We start from the raw sequence: 21685 nt of genomic DNA, 5'->3' as shown, positions 1-21685 counted from the left end.
TTGGTTTTTCGAGACAGGGTTTCTCTGTATAGCCCTGGCTGTCCTGGAACTCACTCTGTAGACCAGGCTGGCCTCGAACTCAGAAATCCGCCTGCCTCTGCCTCCCAAGTGCTGGGATTAAAGGCGTGCGCCACCACCGCCCGGCTATTTTTTGTTTTTTTTGAGACAGGGTTTCTCTGTGCAGCCGTGACTGTCGTGGAAGTCATTTTGTACACCAGGCTGGCCTCGAACTCAGACATCCATCTGCCTCTTGAGTGTTGGAATTAAAGTTGTGCACCACCATGACCGGTTAGACCCCAGAATTTTTTTTTAACTTTATTTATTTATTTATTTATTTATTTATTTATTTATTTAAAGTACACTGTAGCTGTCTTCAGACACCCCACAAGAGGGCATCAGATCTCATTGCAGATGGTTGTGAGCCACCATGTGGTTGCTGGGAATTGAACTCAGGACCTTTGGAAGAGCAGTCAGTGCTCTTAACCACTGAGTCATCTCACCAGCCCCCGACCCCAGAATTTTTAATGAGGTCCACGCCAGGCCAGTCCCTTCCTTAAAGATTCCAGACTGTAAAACATTTACAGTGCTCATTTACCTAAATAGTGGTGGCATCGCAAGGACTTTGACATACAGCCCGGAACAAGAGACTTCAAAGTCCCCAAGCACGGGTGGAAATCTCATCCGATTTGGCCCAGACCGCTTATTCCAGAGCAGAATTTACTTAGCAAGGCATTGAATGGGGTGCCCGCCCTCTGCTGGCGAGCGCTGGCACTACCGGCTGGGAAATCACAGGCGCTTATCAGGGGTTGCTGCTTCCCTGCGAGGTTCAGCTTGTGAAATTACCCAGGTGTGTCCCAAGGCAATTTATCTTGTTTATTCTTATTGAAATATTTTTGTTTGCAGGTCAGACGATTTGTTGTGTTTTCTTCCCACAATGTGGATTTCGGGGGTCTAGGGCTTTCCTTCTCGTTAATTTTTGTTTTTTTTTTTTGTTTTTTTTTTTTGTTTTTGTTTTTCGAGACAGGGTTTCTCTTGTAGCCCTGGCTGTCCTGGAACTCACTCTGTAGACCAGGCTGGCCTCAAACTCTCAAACTCAGAAATCCGCCTGCCTCGGCCTCCCAAGTGCTGGGATTAAAGGCGTGCGCCACCACCGCCCGGCTTCTTGTTAACTTTTAAACTTAGCAAAGTAATGGGTCTTATAGCATTGGGTCGGGGGTACCAGAGTTAGGACCCAGGTTCTGATCTCTATCCTCTAACAGCACCCCAGTGTCTTATTGGGGCATGCCAGGCACGTCTCATTGAGCAACACTCCTTCTTAGGCTGACAGTAGTGCCTCTGGAGTCTGTTTTATCCTTCAGGAAAAAATTAATTTTAAGTTAAAAAGAATTACTTATGTGTACATGTGTCTGGCCTACATATATGTCTATGCACCACATGTGTGCAGCATCCTTGAGGGCCAGAAGCCCGTGTGGGATCCCCTGGAACTGGAGTTGCAGATGGTGAGTGCCGGGAATGAAACCTGGGTCTCCTAGAAGAGCAGCCAGGGCTCTTACTGCAGGGCAGGCCACCTTTCCTGCTCCTACATTACTTTTTTTCTAAGCTACTAACTGACATGATGAAACTCAAACTCTACCCTGTTCTTTCTGCTACACTTTAGTCAAGGCTTTGTGGCCTCGTGGGGTCTTTTCCCTGCCCCTGACATGGAGTTTCTCTGTGTAGCCTTAACTCTCCTGGAACTGGATCTGTAGACCAAGCTGGCCTTAAACTCACAGAGATTCACCTTCCTCTGCCTTCTGAGTGCTGGGATTAAAGGTGTGCACCACCATGCCCAACTCCTTGCTGGGCTTCTTGGATTGAACTACCAAGTAGCAGATATGGTTCAACTGGGTTCAGCAGGACTTCAATAAATATAGCTGGGGTATCTCCCTAGCTTTCTTCCCTTTCCCTTCCTTGTACGCTGGCAGATGAGAGGTGTGTACCACCAGGCCTAGCTTGGCTTTCCACTGACATTTGGTAGTCAAGGCTTGACCATGTCCCAGGCTAAAAGCAGCACACCAGAAACTCTCTCCAATTGATTTGCATTTTCTGAATATTGGCTAAATTGTCCATGATTTTTTTTCTTTTTTGGTTGCTTTAGGTATTTAGGTATCATCTGTATTTTGTGTGTGACCCTTTGCGGAGGCCAGAGGCCAATGCTAGGTGTCTTCAACTATTGTCTACATGACTTAGCGAGAGCTCTCTCACTGAACCTGGAATAGGATGGTATGGCTGATCGCAGGGATCCTTGGTCTCTGATCATCACAGGGATCTGAACACAGGTCCTCCAGCCTGTGTGGCCCTAGCCTGTTTTAATCCAGTCACAGTCACACACACACACACACACACACACACACACACACACACAAAAACACACACACCACCCCAAGCATTGGAATTCAAAGCCTGTGTTCGTCCTTTCGATGGCAGTAGCATTCTGCCCTCTAGTGGCTGCAGGTGGACATCCAATTTACTGGCCAAAAGGCCCTCTCAAATCTTTGAAAGGTTGTGTGGTTGACACAGTACCTTTTCAAAATTATACACAAAGCTGCAAATTACGAGCACAGAAAAGATCCAGGTTTCCAGATGCACTGTGATAATGTGTAACAACGGTGGCCAAGGCAGGAGGGTCAATTTTACAGGCGCACACCGCCATGCCTAGAATATACTTTATGCTTAAATATTGGCAACAGACTTACAGGATGTAAGATTATAAATATACAAGATAGCAGACACTCAGAGCATCTTCTCACCATGGCATGGCCAGTGCTTTTTTTTTTCCCATCAAGAATTTACCGAGATTTAATGACTCAAATGTATATACTGTTTCTCTTATTCTGAGGCAGTCTAACACAAGCTAGCCTAAATTTGCAGCAATCCTCTTGAGTTGTGGGGATGGAAAAGTTGGGCGGCAGATGGCTCAGTGGTTCAGAGTGCGTGCTGCTCTTTGCAGAGAATGGAGCTTGGCTCCCAGCATCTGGACTAGGCTGCTCCAGACTGCCTCTGACTCCAGCTCCAGGGCTCTGACTGGTTACCATGGCCTACACTGCACTCGTGTGCACAAAGCCCTCCCTAGACACATGTCAAATGAAAGGAACGCAGCACTTGCTTAGAGTGCACTTGGCAGTACACAGAGAAAAGAAGCATCTTTTCAGCTTTTCTCGGGAGCTCAGGGTGAGGGTGGTCAGTGTCTCCTGTGAACAAGTTTAGGGCTTGAGTAAGGAATGGAGGAAAGAGGAAAGCTGGACATCCACAGGGAAGCCAACTCCTGAGAGATGTTCTCCAGGTGAAGGAGGGTAAGTGTGCATGTGAAGCATGTGCGGTGTGTAACAGGTCTGCAGGAGCTCCTGGGGGAAGGGCACATGGTGGGGACAGGCCCATGTCTAGGGGTCTTGGCAGGTATCTGGCCTGGGAGTGTTATCTCCTGGCTCCGGAGTGGACGCCCACACCTCAGGCCCACTCTTTCTGTAGCCCCTGCCTACAATGAGGCACCAGACACCCAGACTGTTCACAGCCACATTTATTAGGACATGGCTCAGGCCTGCATCACTGGCCGGGACATTTCTGCCTGTAGCTTCACTCCGGAGCCCGCAAAGCCTGTGCCACCCTGGAGAGGAGGGAAAAGAAGCAGCTGGAGGAGCCCGAGGGGCTGGGCTCCAGGCAGCAGCGGTGGCTCTGCTGTGAGGGCAGGAGATGGAGGGCATTCAAGACATAGAAGAGACTGGACAGTGGGGTGTCTTTGACAAAGGTGAGAAGCCCAAAGGCGGAGTAAGATGGGGCATTAGAAAGAAAAACGCAAGGTGCCGTGGGGGGAACCGACAGTATGTAGGGAGGATAACATGAAGGGCGGGCGGTAAGGGGGCTGGGTGGAAGACAGGTTGAGTATGACACCAGGGAACAGGCTGCAGTGCAGGCTAGGATGGGGTGTGGGCTGGGGTGAGCTAACAACAACTCACCCGCTGCAGCACGATGATGTCACGCTCTGTCAGCGTATCACCATTCACGGGGTCCACCATGTCCTTCCGGATCAGTTTCTCCACACACTCCAGGGTGACCACGGCCCCGCTACAGTGCAAGACAGTGCAAAGGTTGGCCCCATGGTACCTCGGAGCCCCCCAGCCTCTTCTCTCCACCCCTACTCACGAGGGCCGCAGCACTGCACACGGTGTGGCATTGCTCAGACTGTCTCGGGTCACTGCACAAACGTAGCGTTCACTGCGTGTGATGAGCCCCACGCGGTCCACAGAGTCGTCCAGCTGCGTGAAGCGCACTGACGTCAGGTCTGACATGCGCAGTGGCTTCCCAGACATCGGGCAGGTCACCGTGCGGGACTACAGGTAGAGGGGGGTCAACAGGGGAGAGAGGGACAATCAGGGTCAGCCATGTGGGCAGTGGAGGGGCGGAGAGAGCAGAGAGCAGGGACAGGAGTCCTGGACACTGGGAGCTCACCGGCTTTTCCAGCTTGGTGGCCTTTGCCTCAGGCGTTAGTGACGGAATCCAGAAGCTGGGCAGTGCTTTGTCCTTGTCCTTGCCTAGGGGACCCATACTGGGCCCTGGCTGTTCACCATCTGCGGGAGGGGTACACACCTCAGGAAGCTGCCCCCTAAAGACCCGACCAGGGGCAGGTATTCCTTGTCACCTGTGTTGGGTAAGGTGGCAGCCTTGGGCATGAAGGGGTTGAGGGGCCGGCTCACAATGGCTGCCTCCTTCTCCAGGAAGCCTCGGACCTGGTCCTGGGCTGCAGCTCGCTGAAGCTCTTTCTGCTCCTCTCTCCGGGCTCCTCGCTGCTTCTCATAGGCCTGGGGGAAGAGGGGCCTGGGTGAGCGTACCGGGACCCACCCTGGCACCTACCCTCACCAGTTGGGAGACAGAGCCCTGAGCAGCTCTGGCAGGACTGGCAACAGTTGTTGATGCTTTTATGTTCTCTTGCTAAGGTGGCCCTGCCATTTGAGTCTGTGGCTTACTAGACTCAGTCCTCCTGCCGGGAGGGTCTCCGCGAGGTGAGACAGGGGCTCCTGTAGTCCAGGCTGGTCTGAAACTCATTATGCGGCTAAGGGCAACCCTCCTGATCGTCACCAACCAGTCACGCATCACCATTCCTAGTTATCCGTGCCAGAGCTGGGACCTAGGGCGTCATGCACACTAACCAAGCCCTCCACACTGAGCCACTTCTCCAGACACAAGGTGAAGTGTCTAAAGTGCTTAGCCTCTGATGGCACATGGTAACATAGTACTGCGTGCTGGCTAGCCACAGGGCTTAACTCTGAAGTCTGTAAGCAGTACAACCTGCTGGGCTCTGTGTGACCAAAATAGGTAAAGTAATGTTGGAAATGTCCCTTGCCTAGTCCTGCCTGGCACCCAGCAGGTGTCAAGCAGTCAGCTCTGGAGACTCCCTGGGTCACCCAGCTGAGGTGGTGACAGTAACAATGCCTGAGGCCATGAAGGCCTCCAACAGGGGCACCAAGGGAAGGGAGAGTCTGGCTGGCCACTGGGCTGTGGGGAGGACACGGAGTCGGGGAGCAGTGTGGACCATGTGTGAGCTCAAGTGGACAGCACTGTGGACAGTACTGCAAGCACTTGGCCTGTGAGGCCCTGGGACTCATGCCTGGTCCAAAACAGGAACAAAGGAAGAGGGCCGACACAATGTGTCTCTCCCCACAGAAGGAAGGACACATAGTGTGTGCCTGATGGGCCTAGTTTATCTATTTGTTTCTTCCACTTGGTCTGTGGTACCCTCTGATTTCAGCCTAGTGGCCATTGTACAGATGATAAAACTGAAGCTCACAGGCTGTCCATTGCATCACAAGCCTCTGCTGAGTGCCTGGAGCTGAAGAGAGCAGGGGAAGCTGTTCCTGTGGCCTGCAGTGCAGCGTGGACACTGCAGTAAGTCTGAGGGCACATGGGGGTCACAGGCTCCTAGGCAGGGCTAGCAGGTGCTGCCTGGGCTGAGATCTGAGTGGACACATGTGGAGAGAGTGGGCGGTGGGCAGCACTGCAGGCAGACACCAGCGTCAGTGAAGGCCCCTTGAGAGAATGAGCTGAGATTGGAAACTGCCCCGCTGTGGCCCTCCACTCCTCAGCCTCCATCACCTTCATCTGCCGGGCAATCTCTTTCTTCTGGTGGAGGATGTACTCCAGGATTGCCTCCCTTTCATACAGGTAGCCATCTGGCCTGCAGAGAGAGGGGATGAGAGAGGCATGGGCCTGGGCTCAGCCGCAGGGTTGAGCCTTCATCCCGTGATGGCATCCCACACACACACACACACTGGGTACCACCAAACACCCTTAGGTGGTGACTTCACAGCACTCCCTTCAGCCCAGCTCTTTTTCTTTAGAGACATTATGTCCTGCCGCACGGGCTAGCTTTAAACTGCTATGTAGCTGAAGCTTGCCTAGAACCTCTTGTCATCCTGTCTGTATTGCCTGAGTGCTGGCATCCCAGGTGTGCATCACATCCAGCTTTCTGTGGTGCTGGGGGTGGACCCAGAGCTTCCTGTGTGCTAGGAAAGTACTCTACCCTCTGAGCCAGCCCCAGCTACGAGCAGTGTGCTCGTTCGCTCCCTTGCTAAACCCACGTACACCAGCTGCTCCTCCCCCCCTCCCCAGCTTATGTGACCACAGGGTCATGGCATGGCCCCTCCCCAGCTTATGTGACCACAGGGTCATGGCATGGCCCCTCCCCAGCTTACGTGACCACAGGGTCATGGCATGGCCCCTCCCCAGCTTACGTGACCACAGGGTCATGGCATGGCCCCTCCCCAGCTTACGTGACCACAGGGTCATGGCATGGCTGCAGAGAGAGACAGCAGCAGTCAAAGTCCTTCACAGCATCCCGGCTCAGTCGGATGTTTTGGGTCCCGTAGCCTGAGGCGGCTGAGGACAGAACAAGGTGGTGATGAAAAGGTGAGTGGGGATATGCCCTCCACCAAATGTTCCAGAGAAATGTGCAGGTTTGGTAGAGCCTGAGAATCACATGGCTAGGTCAGCCTCCTCCCCAGCAGCCAGTGAAGAGGCTCATGGCTGGCTCGCTCTCTCGGTGGGAACCACTGAGGCTCTCAGCCTTCTTTTCTGCAGAGCTGGTAGCCAGGTAGGGTTAGGAGGAAGGGGGACTGACATGGGATGGTACGTGTTAGATGGGCCACATGCGTCACACTGCCTATGGCCACCATCATTAGTACAGATGGGACAGAGACAGGCCACTCAGGGCAGAACAGGACACCTCACAGAGGGTGACACCGAAGGTGAAAGTGAGGCCCCCAGGATGGTACCTGTGTCCTTCTTCTTCTCGTGGTAGGTGTAGACAGCACCTGCAGTGCAGTTCTTGCCATGCCGTGTCATCCTGTTCAAGAAGGGACAAGTGGCAGGGTAACCCCGGACACTCACATAGGACATGAACGGCCTCCTGGGCGTGTGGTCAGGAGCCTGATCCAGAAGCCTGTTCAACTCGCCTAAAACACAGCCTTAAACCACAGTAGTCCGTGGGTCTCAAGCAGGGAGACAAATCACCAGGCAGTGCCAGGGCCACTTCTTTTTGCTTTTGAGACAAGAGTCTCACTATGTAGCCCTGGCAGGCCACAAACTCTACCTCTGTCTCCAAGTGCTGGTTTAAAGGCCAGCACCACTTTTCTTTTTTTAAAAAAACAAACAAACCGTGTCTTCCTCTATAGACCAGCCTGACCTTGCATTCCAAGCAAACCTCCCTCCTCTGCCTCTCCAGTTGCTGGGAAGACAGGCTGAGCCACCACATGCAGTTTCTACAGTGCTGAGGGGCCATCACGGGGCTTTGTGCTAGTCGTGCTGAACTGTGTCCCCAGCCTTCCATGAGTGTTTGCATCTCTCCTTTCAGTCACTGGGGAGGCGGAGGCAGGAGAAAGAGTTCAAGGCAGGGGCTGGAGAGACGGCTCAGGGGTTAAGAATACTAGCTGTGTTTCCAAAGAACCAGGGATCAATTCCCAGTACCCACATGACAGCTCACACCCAGTTCCAGAGTTTCTGGTACTTTCACACAGACACACGTGTAGGCAAGACACCAGTGCACATAAAATAAACAATAAATTAAAAAAGAGAGAGAGAGAGCGAGTTCAAGGAGAACATGAAATACTTTGAATCTACAAAGTGAGTTGGAGGTCAGCCTGGGCTATATGAGACCTTGCTCAACAAACAAAACAAGTTACTATATAAGACACTCTGGAGCCAGGCAGTGGTGGTGCATGCCTTTAATCCCAGCACTTGGGAGGCAGAGGCAGGCGGATTTCTGAGTTCGAGGCCAGCCTGGTCTACAGAGTGAGTTCCAGGACAGCCAGGGCTACACAGAGAAACCCTGTCTCGAAAAAAACAAAACAAAACAAAAAACAAAACAAACAAACAAACAAAAAACACCAAAACAAAGCAAACACCATAAGGTATAAGGGTCTGAAAATGGGGCTTTCTGCAGCATGCAAATAGCAGGCAGGGGCCACAGATGGGGTGGAATCCTCTTTCTGAGTATGCCGACAGACGTCAGGTTGGAAGCGGCTAGGCCAGTTACACTCTGTTGCTCCCTGTGTGTGTTCCAGGAAGAGATGAACTAGGGACTCTAAATGTGGTGGACCACACTGGCAATCCCAGTACTTACAAGCCCGAGGCTGGAGGGTTCATACTGGATTCCAGACCAGCAAGAGCTGAAAAGGACCCTGCCTCAGAAAACCCAAAGATGGGCCCATGAGATGGCTCAGAGGGTGGAGGTGCTTGCTTGTTTTGCAAAGCCAATGACCTGAGTTCAATGTCCTGTACTACAGAAACATGGAAGAAGAGTTGTCTCATCTCTAGACGTATGCTGTAGGGTTCTGTCTGCAAGGACCAATCAATCAACAGTGCTATACCCATGGTTTCCACACCAGGTCTCAGGTCTCAAAGAGCCTAGGCTGGCCTTTTAAGCTATGAAGTGGAGGATAGCCTTGAACTTCTTCTTCTTCTTTTTTTTTTTTTTAAAGATTTATTTATTTTATTGTGAGTACACTATAGCTGTCTTCAGACACACCAGAAGAGGGCATCAGATCACATCACATCCAGCCCCAGCCTTGAACTTCTTATCCTCCTGTGTCCACCTCTGGAGTCCTAGACAAGACAAGCGGATAGCACCAAGCCCAGCCCATTTAACTTTTGAGCCAGGGCTGGAGGGATGGCTCAGTGGTTAAGAGCACTGACTGCTCTTCCAGAGGTGCTGAGTTCAATTTCCAGCAGCCACATGGAGGCTCACAACCATCTATAATGGGATCTGATGCCCTCTTCTGGTGTGTCTGAAGAGAGCAACAATGTACTCATATACATAAAATAAATAAATAAAATTAAAAAAAAAAAAAAAAAAAAGAACTCTCTTGTAGAGGCTGGGCTTCCAGCACTCACTTACACAATGTCTCACAGCCATCCATACCTCAGTTCCAGAGGCTCTGACCTCTCTGCTGCCCCCGTCACCCCCGATACTGTGGTGCACAGACATGCAGAGAAACCCCATCTTGAAAAACCAAACCAAACCAAACCAAACCAAACCAAACCAAAAACAAAAACAAAAAAAATTTTTTTAAAGATAAAATTCTCCTTTAAAGATTTATTTCAATGTGCGTGGGTGTTTTGCCTGCATGCATTTCTGAGCCCGTCATGTGTGCATGGAGGCCAGATTCCCTGGAACTGCAGTTACAGACAGCTTTTCTTCACACCTTCACCACAGGGCTTCCTGTGACTGTCACCAAGCAAGGGCCAGCTGAGCTAGTCACCTCCAGCTGAGAAATGTTATCTTTAGGACAGAAAGAGAAGACAGTCTAACCAGTAGAAGACCACAGCCCCCGTCAATGCACTCGGGAAGTTTAAGGCCACCTGGGACTACAGCTTTGCCTACATGTGTAACTATATACAACATATGTGTTTGCTGCCAAGAAGGCCAGAAGAGCACGCCAGATCCCATGGAACTGGAGATACAGACATTGTGAGCTGCCATGTGTGTGTTGGGAATTGAACCTGGGTCCTCTTCATGCCCACACTTGTTGCTTTTACAGAGGCCCTGGACTCAGCTCCCAGCATTGACATTGTGCCTCATAACCTTCTGTAATGCTACTTCCAAGGGATCCAATGTCCTTTCTGACCTCCAGGGACATTAGGCGCACTCGCACATGCACACACCACACCCCTGCAAATCACTCATATATCTCTCTAGCCCTAGCCCCAAGTGCTGGCTTGTGCTGCCACTGTCACACTCTCCTGTCTGTCTCCTAAGGGTCTCCTTTGCCCAACACACTGAGGCTTACAGGACAAGCCACCTGCCTAGAGCAGAGTGCCATATAAGATCTAGGACTTGAGATTGCTGAGACTGCTAATGTCCTTTCAGAAGTCCACACCCCTATCTCTGATATTATGGAATTTGCCCTCATTTTTATTCCCTTATGCATGTGCAGTTTAATTTTTGAGGTTACATTAGGCTTGGGGGCTTTGGATACTCAGATTGCCAATTGAATGGACACTTGTGCCCTTGTCTGATGTGGTGTATGTGTGTGTGTGTGTGTGTGTGTCTGATGTGGTGTATATGTGTGTGTGTGTCTGATGTGGTGTATATGTGTGTGTGTGTGTGATGTGGTGTATATGTGTGTGTGTCTGATGTGGTGTATATGTGTGTGTGTGTGTGTGTGTGTGTGTGTAGTGGCACTGGAGGGCAGTCTGAGAGCAAGGTGTGGGCTCTACCTCTGAGCTACAGTCCCAGCTCTCATTGGAGGATTCCAGGCAGGGGCTCTACCTCTGAGCCACGTCTCAATTTTGGTAGTTTAATTTACTGGTTTTTTTTTTTTTTTTTTTTTTTTAATATTAAGATAGGGTGTCATGGCTGGGCAGTGGTGGCGCATGCCTTTAATCCTAGCAACTTGAGAGGCAGAGACAGGTGGATTTCTGAGTTCAAGGCCAGCCTGGTCTACAGATTGAGTTCCAGGATAGCCAGGGCTATACAGAGAAACCCACTCTAGAAAAAACTAAAAAAAAAAAAAAAAAAAAAAAGCTAGGGTGTCATGTATAACTGTATAACTCAGTCTGGCTTTTCTCTCAATGTCCTCCTCCTCACTTTATAGACAAGAAAACAAGAGACGGAGAAACTTAGCCTAAATGGTAGGGTACAGGTTTAGCACCCCCTCCCCCCAAATACTATAAGCTAGAAATACCAAAGAGTTTTTCAGACTTGGGGCTCAAGATAAAATCCAAGCTACAGATATGCTGTGTAGGATGATGAGGGTTGTGGACAGCAACCTTTCAGTCTCGGGTGGAAGAGCTGGCTCAGGCGAAGCCTGTGGGTGGCTGCCACTGAGAGGAGCTTGGGAAGCCATCTGGTGGGCAGAGTGAAGAGAGCCTAGCTGAGCTGCGGGGCTGCAGCTGTGTCTCACAGAGCCCCTGCACACCGCACAGTGCCACTTCAACTATTTTTAAACAAAGGTTTTTTTCCTATTTGAGGTGTGTCTATGTCTCATACTGTATGTAGCTCAGGCTAGCCTGGAGCTCCCAGAAGTCTTCCTATGTCGGCCTCCTAAGGGCTGAGATGACAAGAATGTGTCACCACACCTGGCTTCACAGTCATTTTCTCATAGGGACTGTAAGGCTAAGCTTGGGTAACACAGTGTGGTGCTGGTGATGACCCCATCCCTGCGTTGCAGATGGCTGCCCTCTGAGGCAGGATCTTGTTAACTAGGGTAGCTCAAACTTCTAATAGAGTCAGGGATGACATTGAACTCACCTCCTCCTGTCTCCACCTGATGAGTATTGAGAATACAAGCCGTTACCACCAGAATCAGTGGATCCTGGGCATGAGGTCAGGGCTCACCCATGCTGGATCCTGCCCCCTGAGCCACCTCTGCCTTTACCCCCCTCTATGAGAACGCAAACCTCCTGCAAACAGGGCTGTATTACCCTTATGGCCCTACAAAGGTGCACTCTCCAAATGAAGGCAGCTTGTTGAGGTTTGGTCTACTGCTATGTATTGTAATGCTCAGTGTGTGTGGGGAGCTGACGAGACCTGGTCGCCTTAGAGATGAGAGTTGAACACAGACTCACGTGACACTACGTGATCTTGCTGGGTTTGGTGTTCCCAAGCTTGGAGGGTTGGAGAAGACCGACAGGAGAGGAAGAGAGGAAGAGAGAAGAAAGACACCCTGGGTTAGGAGTCAAGGAAGCATGGCCCAAGGACTGACCGACTGGAGTTAAAAGCAGCCCAGATGAAACACAGTAAGTAGTAACTTGGGGTTATAGCTTATAACATAGCAGGTAGATATCTGCACAGCATCCATGCTGATTAAGGCTGACTGTAAATAATAAAAGTTGTGTGTCGCCGGGCAGTGGTGGCGCACGCCTTTAATCCCAGCACTTGGGAGGCAGAGGCAGGCGGATTTCTGAGTTTGAGGCCAGCCTGGTCTACAGAGTGAGTTCCAGGACAGCCAGGACTACACAGAAAAACCCCTTTTTAAAAAAAAAAAAAAAAAAAAAAAAAAAAAAGTTGTGTCTTTTATCTAGGAACTGAAAGATCAAGGTGGGGTAGAAGCCCCAGATTGAGATTAAATATTTTTTACAATACAAACTGAGGGGAACATGCTATCTTCTAAATGTGACTTTGGTTGGGGACACTGACATCCAAAGACCACCAGAGGTCCCATGTCAGTCTATCACCAAAAGTTAACCAGCAGGCAGTCAGATAGACTTCCTAACAGCTGACTACTAGCCAGGGTGTGGCTCCTCAAGCCCTGGACAGCAGAGAGCCTGAAGTCAAGTGGAGACTGTGCAGTGAGTTCCAGGCCAGTCCTGGTTACAGAGGAAGAACCTGTCTCAAAAGAAAGACACACTGCTACACCAGCTACAACAAAGACACCAGCTACAGTGGCAGCATACAACCGGGAGGGAGATGTTTGGTTCTGGACAAGGGAGAAGAGACTGAGGTGCATATTTTACATATCAAAGCAGACTTGGCTTCTATGTTCTCCCAGCATCCCCCAGTCCCTCCTTGACATAACCTGTCCTCAACCTTGAACTTTCTCTCTTCTCCTCCTCCGCCCCATAGTTACTCCCTTGGCCTCAATCCTGATTTTACTCCTAATGAATGAAAGAAGGCATCCATACAAGCCATGTATACAAATGCTCACAGCAGCACCTCTTACAGCCAAACTGTAGAAACGATCCTAAAGGGCCATCAACTGATAGAGAAATAAAGCACGACATCTCTCATTCAACAGACTCCTCATCCACAGACAGGGATCGGGCCATAACATGAACAGACCTAGAAACAACACAACTTGGGGGAGCAGCTGGTCACAAAGCTCATACACCTCACGGCTGCATTCAGAAGACATGTGCAGATTAGGTAAACAGTTTAGAGACTGCCAAGGACTGGGGGTGAGGAAGACAGAGGAAGTGGCAATGAATGTGGGACAAGATTTCTCTTGGAGGGTATCAACCATGTCATATCATTTTTGAGACGGGAGCTCATCTAACCCAGGCCTCTGATTCTCTCTGCATCTGAAGATGGCCTTAACCTTTGGATTCTGCAGCCTCTACCTACTAATTAGACTTCTGTAGCAGTGTACTCTGCCTGGTACTCTTAGAGGCCAGAAGAAAGTGTTTGCTTCCCTGGGACTGTGGTACCACACCCAGAGAACAAGCTCCAAAATTGTCAGTGGTGATGTCAGTACAATTCTGTGAGCATGCTACAAACGGCTCAATTGTGTGTTTTAAGTGGGTAAAGTATATATTATGTGAAATTATATCCCAATAAACATCATTGGAAATAAGAACTTGAGGCAGGAGTGGTGACTGTATGCCTTTAATTTCAGTACCAAGCTGCCCATCTCAAAAACAAAACAAAACAACAATAACGAAAAAACCCAAAACGAACAACGTGTGAGTTTGTGTATGTGGCTCCGTGTACACCGTTTGTTTGTTTGTTTTGTTTTTCGAGACAGGGTTTCTCTGTGTAGCCCTGGCTGTCCTGGAACTCACTCTGTAGACCAGGCTGGTTTCCAACTAGAGATCTGCCTGCCTCTGCCTCCCGAGTGCTGGGATTAAAGGCGTGCGCCACCACCGCCCGGCTTCGGTGCACACTTTTAATCTCAACGCTTGGGCGGCAGAGACTGGCGGATCACTGAGTTTGAGGCTAACTACACAGCGAGTTCTAGACCAGCAAGGGCTAATGAGATTCAGTCTCAAGTAAAATAAAATAATTTACTTGCATTAAGGAGTCTTCAAGGAGCCGGGCGGTGGTGGCGCACGCCTTTAATCCCAGCACTCGGGAGGCAGAGGCAGGCGGATTTCTGAGTTCGAGGCCAGCCTGGTCTACAGAGTGAGTTCCAGGACAACCAGTGCTACACAGAGAAACCCTGTCTCGAAAAACCAAAAAAAAAAAAAAAAAAAGGAGTCTTCAAGGGTCCAAATCACTACTGCTCATTACCCTCCTCACTAGAAAACTGAAACAAATTAAGGAATCCGACCTCAACTGTCACTAACCCAGGGAGTCTCAAGTTCCTCCCTGCACTGGGCGGGATCATTCCTCTACTGCGGAACCACATTTTCTATAACCAGCCAGGATGAGGGAATCAAAGTACAGGGCATCCTGGGAAATGTAGTTCCTCTTGCAACCTAGGCGTTCAAGAGCGCTCTGTTAATGATTGACAGGGATTCGGAGTGAAAAACCTTATCCTACATCCCTCAGAACTCGAAATATCTCACACAAGAAGGGAACTTAGCAACGCGACCCCTCACCGCCTGCAGCTTACCTCAGGAATGGCTATCCGACTTGTCGTTGCTTCAACTGTGTCCCGAACCGGAAAAGAGTACTGTTTTTTAACTCCACTCCACTCCTCCCACTTCCGCCCGACAGTAGGAAACCGGAAATAACTCTGCCCCTAGTTGCGGAGGCGCTTCTCCTGGCTTGGTAAGTGCTTTCTTCTTCTCTTCCATCCCCCCGGAAACGTGAGTGACCACTCGAAGGTTCCGGTGTGAGCGAAAGTTGCTTGACTATCGGAGACACTTTAGCCTGTACTAGGCATTCCCCAGAGCGGGGCAGTTGCTTTGAGTCTCTTCAAGTTTGAGTTTAGGGACTAACATCGTCACCTGGAGAGTCTGATATCCAGTTCCCCAAATATATACTTATTTTTTCCCGTTGAATCTTAAGAGACGATTAAGTGAGAACTCTTTCCCCTACTATGGAAAAAGCAATAATCAAAGATTACAAGGCTAAACTGTTCCAGTTACCCTCAGGAAACAGATTTATTGTGGTACCGCCCAGTTATTCTAGGAACCAAAGAATTCCGTTCCCACCAGTTTGTAGATCTCTTGAGACCTAAGATTTATTTACCTGGCTCTGCCAAGCAAGTTGTCTGTAGAGAGACAAGGGGCGGAAAAGGAGGTAATCGGAGACGCTAATAAAGCCCCCTAGATCCCTCCATAGTGTAGGAAAGCTTTGCTTCTTCTGTGTGGGGCGGTGGCACCGAAGACCTTGATCCCATGGTCCCTTTAAGTAGTTTGTCCTTTACCTGAGTCCCTCCCAAAGCAGGTAATCAGTAGCCCCGCCCCTTTCCAGTAGCCGGATTGGGCCTAGTAACTGAGGTGGAGCACCCCTCCTTCCTCTCCCCTCCCCTCTCCCCTACCTCTTTGCACAGCTGGCTATTGCTGTCCCAGAGGGTCTTGATTAAAGAAGAGAGGCAGGGCTCCCAGCCCTGGGCAAGTAAGTGAATGAATGCTCCCAGAGAAACTTGCGGGCAGGGGATCTGGTGTCCTTACTCCCCATGTTATTGGGATCTAGAAACTTGGGACCCAAGCTCCAGGCTGTGGATCCCAAGGGCTCTGCCCCCTCAAGCCTTCAAGACCTAGAAATATAGGACCTGGTCTGTCGTGTAGTCTTTGATCTCTGTGGCTTGATGAGGCAACGAGCAGAGGGAGGTTGACCTGGAATGTAATCTGCTGGTCTGGGAGGGGCCAGGACTGATGATGAGCCTACTATGTGTTGTCAGATTTGCAATAGGTGCTAAGTATAGAAAAAGACAGCCTCAGCAACTGTGTGCTCATCACTGGTAGAGCACTGTCACCTTCAAAGTCCTCCTCTGACACTCAAATACCTCGTATAATAGGCAAGTAATTTACCACCTGGTGACACTTTCCTCACCTATAAAATGGCAGGGGTAATAGGATTAGTTTGAAAATTAAGATGAGTTGATAAAGACTCAAGGTGTCTGACATAGGATACAAATTGAGTACTTAGTTTTATCTTCATTCATGACTGCAGAGTCCGGGCAGGGAGTCCTGGCCTCATAACTCTGCTGAGGCATTTGTCATCTTGGAGTCCACACAATATGAGGAGCCATCCTTCCCTGCTCTTAGTCTATATGGGATTGGCCACCTGCCTGGACACCTTACCTCATAGAGAGCAAAACCAAGGTGAGTGTGTCTGTGGAAGAGCCTTGCAGAGGTTTAACTTTTGCCTTCCCCTAGCCAGAATACTTCCTGGCTTCCTGAACCTGACCCTTTTCCCTCAGATCCTAGGGTCCATACCCCAGCTTCTTCCCTCAGATCCACAAGGCCAACCCCGGCTTCAGAAATAGAGTTCCAGACTCCAGTCTTCTTACCCAACGGTACAAACCCTGGCCCATCTTGCTCAGGATTTTCCAAGACTGCCCCATACCCCTATAACCCCACAGTTCTTTGTCTTCTTTGTCCTCAATCCTAAGGACTCTGCTTTTGACTCTGGTGTCCTTAGTTCTTGACATCTTCCTGGATCCCCCAGAGGCCCAGAGGTTCTTAGTTGGCCGCAGGCGTTTTCCTCGTGCTAACCACTGGGACCTGGAGTTGCTGACCCCTGGGAACCTGGAACGGGAGTGTCTGGAGGAGAGGTGCTCCTGGGAAGAGGCCCGGGAGTACTTTGAGGACAACACACTGACGGTGAGGGCCTGTCTGCCTTCTCTAGGTGTTAAGGATCACAGGCCTCTAGCCTTCGGTTTCCTCCTCACTCCCTTGGGTCTCGGATCAGGGTGGACTGGTGGGTGATAGGAGAATGAGTTTCCATATTTAGTTGCTATCTCTCCCCATCCTAGGAGCGCTTCTGGGAAAGCTATACGTACAATGGCAAGGGAGGTGAGTGACGCTCAGCTCTCTGGCTCTGTGTTGGGGAAGCAGCCTGGAGCCCCCTCCACACACTCAGGACCACTCTCCCATCGCATGCTGTTCAGAGATGACTGACAAGGTGTCTCCTATGTTTTCACTATGCCCCTTGTCTGAGAAACCCAGCACACTGTGTTCCCAGTCATAGGAGGACCCCAAGTCCCCAGGAGGGGGACATATGGGTGAGCAAATGGTAGAAAGAGTTATTGTCATGGGGCCCATCAGAGGGACAAACTCACCTGGGGCCCTTCTTTATAGAGTTCAGAGCCCCAGCCCCTTACAAGCATCTTGGTTGCTAGTGGGGCTGTTACCTAGCAACAGAGCTAAGGCAGGAAGCCTGGCCATTCTCACCTGTCCAGTTTGCCCACCCTAGCCCCTCCTCTGAATTCTAAAGCCCTCATCTTGGCTTGAGCTTTGTTGCTAAGGGGGGCTGCTCCTTAGCAACAGGGCCTTGGCCAGGCCAGACAGAGGAAGCCAGAAACACTACCTGGCTGCCTTCCCCTCCCCCACAGCTCCATGCCAGCCACAGCCAGCCTGGTTGCTAAGGAGGCCTTTTCCCTAGCAACCATACCTAGCTGGAGGACTAGGGCCTCCTGCCCAGCTGGAGGACCCCCCTCTGGGCATCAGCTGCCCCACCCCCTCACAGCTTGGTTGCTAGGGGTGGATGCACCTTAGCAACAGGCCCTAGGTCTGTACTATAGTCCTCACAGTGAAACTGGTTGCTATGGGAGATAGCTCCTTTTCAACAATCTTAGCAAGACCTAGTGGCTTCTTGGATCACCTGAAATCTGCCAGATTTTGGAAGAACTGCCTTCTCACTACAAGCTAAAAAGGGGTATGGGGGTGGGGATGGCAGGTAGCCAGATCTAATGGCACTGGCCTTGGCCTTGCAATCCCAGCTATTCCAGAAGCTGAGGCAGAAATACTGTTGAGTTCAAGGCCAGCCTCTGCAACATGTCAAGTCTGAGGTCAGCTTGAGACTCCCTGTTTCAATAAAACAAAACCGAGAGTTAGAGCGATGTCTCAGTTGGTAAAGTGCTCGCCATGTAACCTGAGGACCTGAGTTTGATCTCCAGAATCTACAGGAAAAAGCTGGGCATCCTAGAGCATCTTTGGAGTCCCACTGTTTGAGAGGAGGGATGGAAGGGAGGTACCATGGGGCTCACTGGCTAACCAGCCTTCCTAAATCAGTGAGCCCAGGTCTAAGGAGGCAGGCCAGGGAGATGGCTCAGCAGGGGGACGCCTGAGGATATGACACCACGTGGTAGGAGAGAACTGAGTTCTGGAAGTTGTCCCCTGTCCTCTACGTACATGTGGTAACCAGGTGCCCCACATAGATAAACACGGATGTGAACATACAATTAAATAAAAAATTAACAGTCGGGCAGTGGTGGCACACGCCTTTAATCCCAGCACTTGGGAGGCAGAGGCAGGCGGATTTCTGAGTTCGAGGCCAGCCTGGTCTACAGAGTGAGTTTCAGGACAGCCAAGGCTACACAGAGAAACCCTGTCTCGAACCCTCTCCCCACAAAAAAAATTAACCAAAAAATGTGTCTCTGGGGGAACACATTTAAGGTTGAACTGTGGTCACTACACATACACACAGGTACCTTTTTTTTTCTTTTCTTTTCTTTTTTTTTTTTAGAAAAGCAGTAAGGGCTAGAGAGATGGCACAGCACTTAAGAGTGCTTCCTGCTTTTGCAGAATACTGGAGCTTGGTTCCCAGGACCCTAGTTGGGTGCTGCTCACAACAGGTGGTAATTCTAGCAGATCGGAGGACCCAGTGTCTTCCTATGAGCTCTGTGGACATCTCCACACATATGTACCTACTTTCCCCACAAGTACACAGTCCCTTAGGGACAGGGACTGAAGTGTTGGAGGAGGTGGCAGTACTGAATCAGTGGTACCCTCTACCCACAGGGCGTGGACGGGTGGATGTTGCAGGCCTGGCAGTGGGACTGACCTCTGGGACCCTGCTCATTGTGTTGGCTGGCTTGGGAGCCTTTTGGTATCTGCAGTATCGCCGCCGCCGCCTCAGAGTCCAGGAGTCCTGTCTGCAAGAGTAAGGGGTCTTCCAGGAGGAGGAGGATACAGGAGAGGAGGGGGAGAAAAGTGGGGAGGGGGGAGACAGCTTGATCTGAGGAGAAGGGCTAACGTTTGGGGCAGGAGACCAGCAATGAAGAGTCTGGAACTATAGCCTGTGGAGAGTAAGGCTGCCATTCCTGTTGGTCTAGTCACCATGCAGTGGTTCTTTTTGCAGTTGATACCTACCTGTCAGTCATTTGAGTGCCAGGTTTCAGTGAAGTCATTACTGTGGATAAAACTGCAACTGGCAAGCAGGCGTGGTGGCACACGCTTTTAATCCCAGCACCTGGGAGGCAGAGGCAGGTGGATATTTGAGTTCGAGGCCAGCCTGGTCTACAGAGTGAGTTCCAGGACAGCCAGGGCTACACAGAGAAATCCTGTTTTGAAAAACACAAACGAAAAAGCAACTGATGGGGCTGTGTAGGCTGTGGTCCACAGCTGTCTGTGGCATGATCTGTCCCATGAGTACAAGTCACAACAAGTGTTTGTGTGAGTTGGGAGTAGTCTGTGTATTTCAGACGAGCAGAATCTCAGAAGGTGTCTCATAGTTGTAGCTGGAAATCATGGTGCTCCCAGCAGCTGAGTGGCAGAGGCAGGAGGATCTAAAATGTTCAAGACCTCTTCACTATAATGTGAATTCAAGGCTAGCCTGGGTAACTTAGGCAGAAGCCTTCTCAAAATAAAATGTAGAAAGAGAGGTGAGGGTATAGATCAGTTGGTGGAATGCCTTTGTAAAGGCCACCCATGAAGGGACAGGACATAGGGTGCCCTGGGTCCTGGGTAGGGGAAGGTCCATCAAGATGGCTTAGTGGGTAAAGGAGTTTTCTCCCAAAGATGCCAACCACATAGGGACCCACACAGCGAAAGGAGACACACTCCCCTGTGCTGTCCTCTGATTATCATTGGTGTGTGGGGATATGTGCACACACACAGAATACATAACTGCAATTTAAATGTCAAAATACAATGTAAAGACTGGGTTTGGAAGCTGGGCATGGCAGTTCACACGTCAAATCCCAATGCTTGGGAGATTGGGCAGAAGGATTGCTGGAAGTTTTGAAGCCAGCCTGGGCGACCTTGCCTCAAAGACTGGATTTGGGAAATTTTGGGACTAAAAGTTTCTGTGTTGTGTGGAGCAAGTGTCTTTAATCGCTGACCCCCTCGTCTCCAACTACAACGTAGGTTTTGTATTAACCACACTTTTTCTGTCCCCAGGACCGGGCTCATCATCCCCTTGAGTCCTCCGACGCCTCTGTCTCCGCCCTTGCCCCCAGGCCTTCCCACCTATGAGCAGGCTTTAGCAGCCTCTGGGGTGCATGACGCCCCACCACCCCCTTACTCCAGGTACAAGGCGGGACTTCTGCCTGGGTGGTGCCAGAGGGAGGGAGGAGAGGCTACGCGTGGGAGGGGCATGTCCCCAAGGGCAGGGCTTGGTGCTTTGGAAAACCTACACGGGGCGGGGCTTGCAGGGCAGGGCGGACCCTTAGCAATTGTCTATATGGGCGTGGCTCTGCCTTGCAAGAGTGCAGCTTCTCAGGAAGGTGGGGCTTGTGCCTACAGGATTGAGGATTGGCTGGGGCACCAAGGGCGGGTCGGTGTGGTGGGTGGTGGGGGCGGCTGGGATGTTTGACTCTGCACTATATACTCCCAATCCCCCGATCCCCAATAGTCTGAGAAGGCCTCACTGAAGACCCGCTCGGAGCGCGGGCTCCCTGAACTGTGCCCCTGATTCACAGCGGATTCCGGAAGTCGCCGGCTTCTTCGACGACTCGGCTTCAATGTGTCCGTGGGGGAGTCAGGGTCGTCGGACCCGAGGTCTACCATGACACACGTGTTTCCGCCGGGCACGCATACACGCACGTCCCTGATAATCCCGTTGCCGAGTCGTTGTCCCTGGCCCTCGCGTGACCCCCCACTTCTCCTGAGCAGTGGCCCTGCCTCAGAATAGGCAGACCTTTTAGGAAACTCGGACCAGAAGTGACTTGCTGTCACCCAACTGATGCCGCGTACACGCAGGGAACCAGGCCCTTGCACACGCCTGCCTGACTTAGTGTATTTAGCACTCGGGCACATGGGCGATTTGTAATCTAGCGTAAAGGTGGGGGGCTCATTTGCAATGTGCTGTAAGCGGGGTGTCACGCTTGTGTTGCACCTGGGTAAACGGAGTTGATCTGAGCTGCCCTCTACTTAAAAACCCGTTGGGAAATGAAGGGGGGTAGAAGAAATCAAAATTGAAAAATAAGAAAAAAAATAAAAATACAAAAAGAACTGAGTCCCCTTACTGGGCGCATCTGCGCGCGGTGGAACTGAATATCTCCGTATAGGCGCTGTGCCCTACACCCCCAGGCTCCGCTGGTTCGTTCTCGTTCTCTCTCTCTCTCTCTCTCTCTCTCTCTCTCTCTCTCTCTCTCTCTCTCTC

The 21685-nt window shown here is 50.8% G+C and overlaps 2 protein-coding genes across 7 annotated transcripts; one reads left to right on the top strand and one right to left on the bottom strand.

Moving 5' to 3' along the window:
* Positions 1-3538: 3538 nt before the first annotated feature.
* Positions 3539-15528, bottom strand: Nosip (nitric oxide synthase interacting protein). 3 transcript variants are annotated; one of them, XM_028788974.1, is made up of 10 exons: positions 15383-15528; positions 14802-15228; positions 7305-7375; positions 6804-6909; positions 6127-6208; positions 4676-4835; positions 4486-4604; positions 4180-4367; positions 3993-4101; positions 3539-3643 (listed from the first exon to the last, which is right to left on the bottom strand). In XM_028788974.1, exons 3-10 carry the CDS (start codon positions 7372-7374, stop codon positions 3572-3574), a joined length of 906 nt encoding a protein of 301 aa, XP_028644807.1. In that variant the 5' UTR covers position 7375; positions 14802-15228; positions 15383-15528; the 3' UTR covers positions 3539-3571. The 3 variants fall into 3 exon arrangements, with proteins under 3 accessions (XP_028644807.1, XP_028644808.1, XP_028644809.1); XM_028788975.1 differs by having other exon boundaries at positions 4180-4292; XM_028788976.1 differs by lacking the exons at positions 6804-6909; positions 7305-7375; positions 14802-15228; positions 15383-15528 and adding an exon at positions 6429-6651.
* Prrg2 (proline rich and Gla domain 2) lies at positions 14921-21534 on the top strand. 4 transcript variants are annotated; one of them, XM_028788978.1, is made up of 8 exons: positions 14921-14959; positions 16310-16461; positions 16560-16655; positions 16781-16962; positions 17115-17154; positions 19102-19243; positions 20482-20610; positions 20936-21534. In XM_028788978.1, the coding sequence occupies exons 2-8, from the start codon at positions 16377-16379 to the stop codon at positions 20952-20954; spliced, it is 693 nt and encodes a 230-aa protein (XP_028644811.1). In that variant the 5' UTR covers positions 14921-14959; positions 16310-16376; the 3' UTR covers positions 20955-21534. The 4 variants fall into 4 exon arrangements, with proteins under 4 accessions (XP_028644811.1, XP_028644812.1, XP_028644810.1 ...); XM_028788979.1 differs by lacking the exon at positions 14921-14959 and adding an exon at positions 15625-15751 and having other exon boundaries at positions 16808-16962; XM_028788977.1 differs by lacking the exon at positions 14921-14959 and adding an exon at positions 15625-15751.
* The last annotated feature ends 151 nt before the right edge of the window (positions 21535-21685 follow it).

Source organism: Grammomys surdaster, unplaced genomic scaffold, assembly GCF_004785775.1.
Source record: "Grammomys surdaster isolate TR1022 unplaced genomic scaffold, NIH_TR_1.0 125769, whole genome shotgun sequence".
Lineage (NCBI taxonomy): Eukaryota > Metazoa > Chordata > Mammalia > Rodentia > Muridae > Grammomys > Grammomys surdaster.
This window is presented reverse-complemented; position numbering and strand designations above follow the sequence as displayed.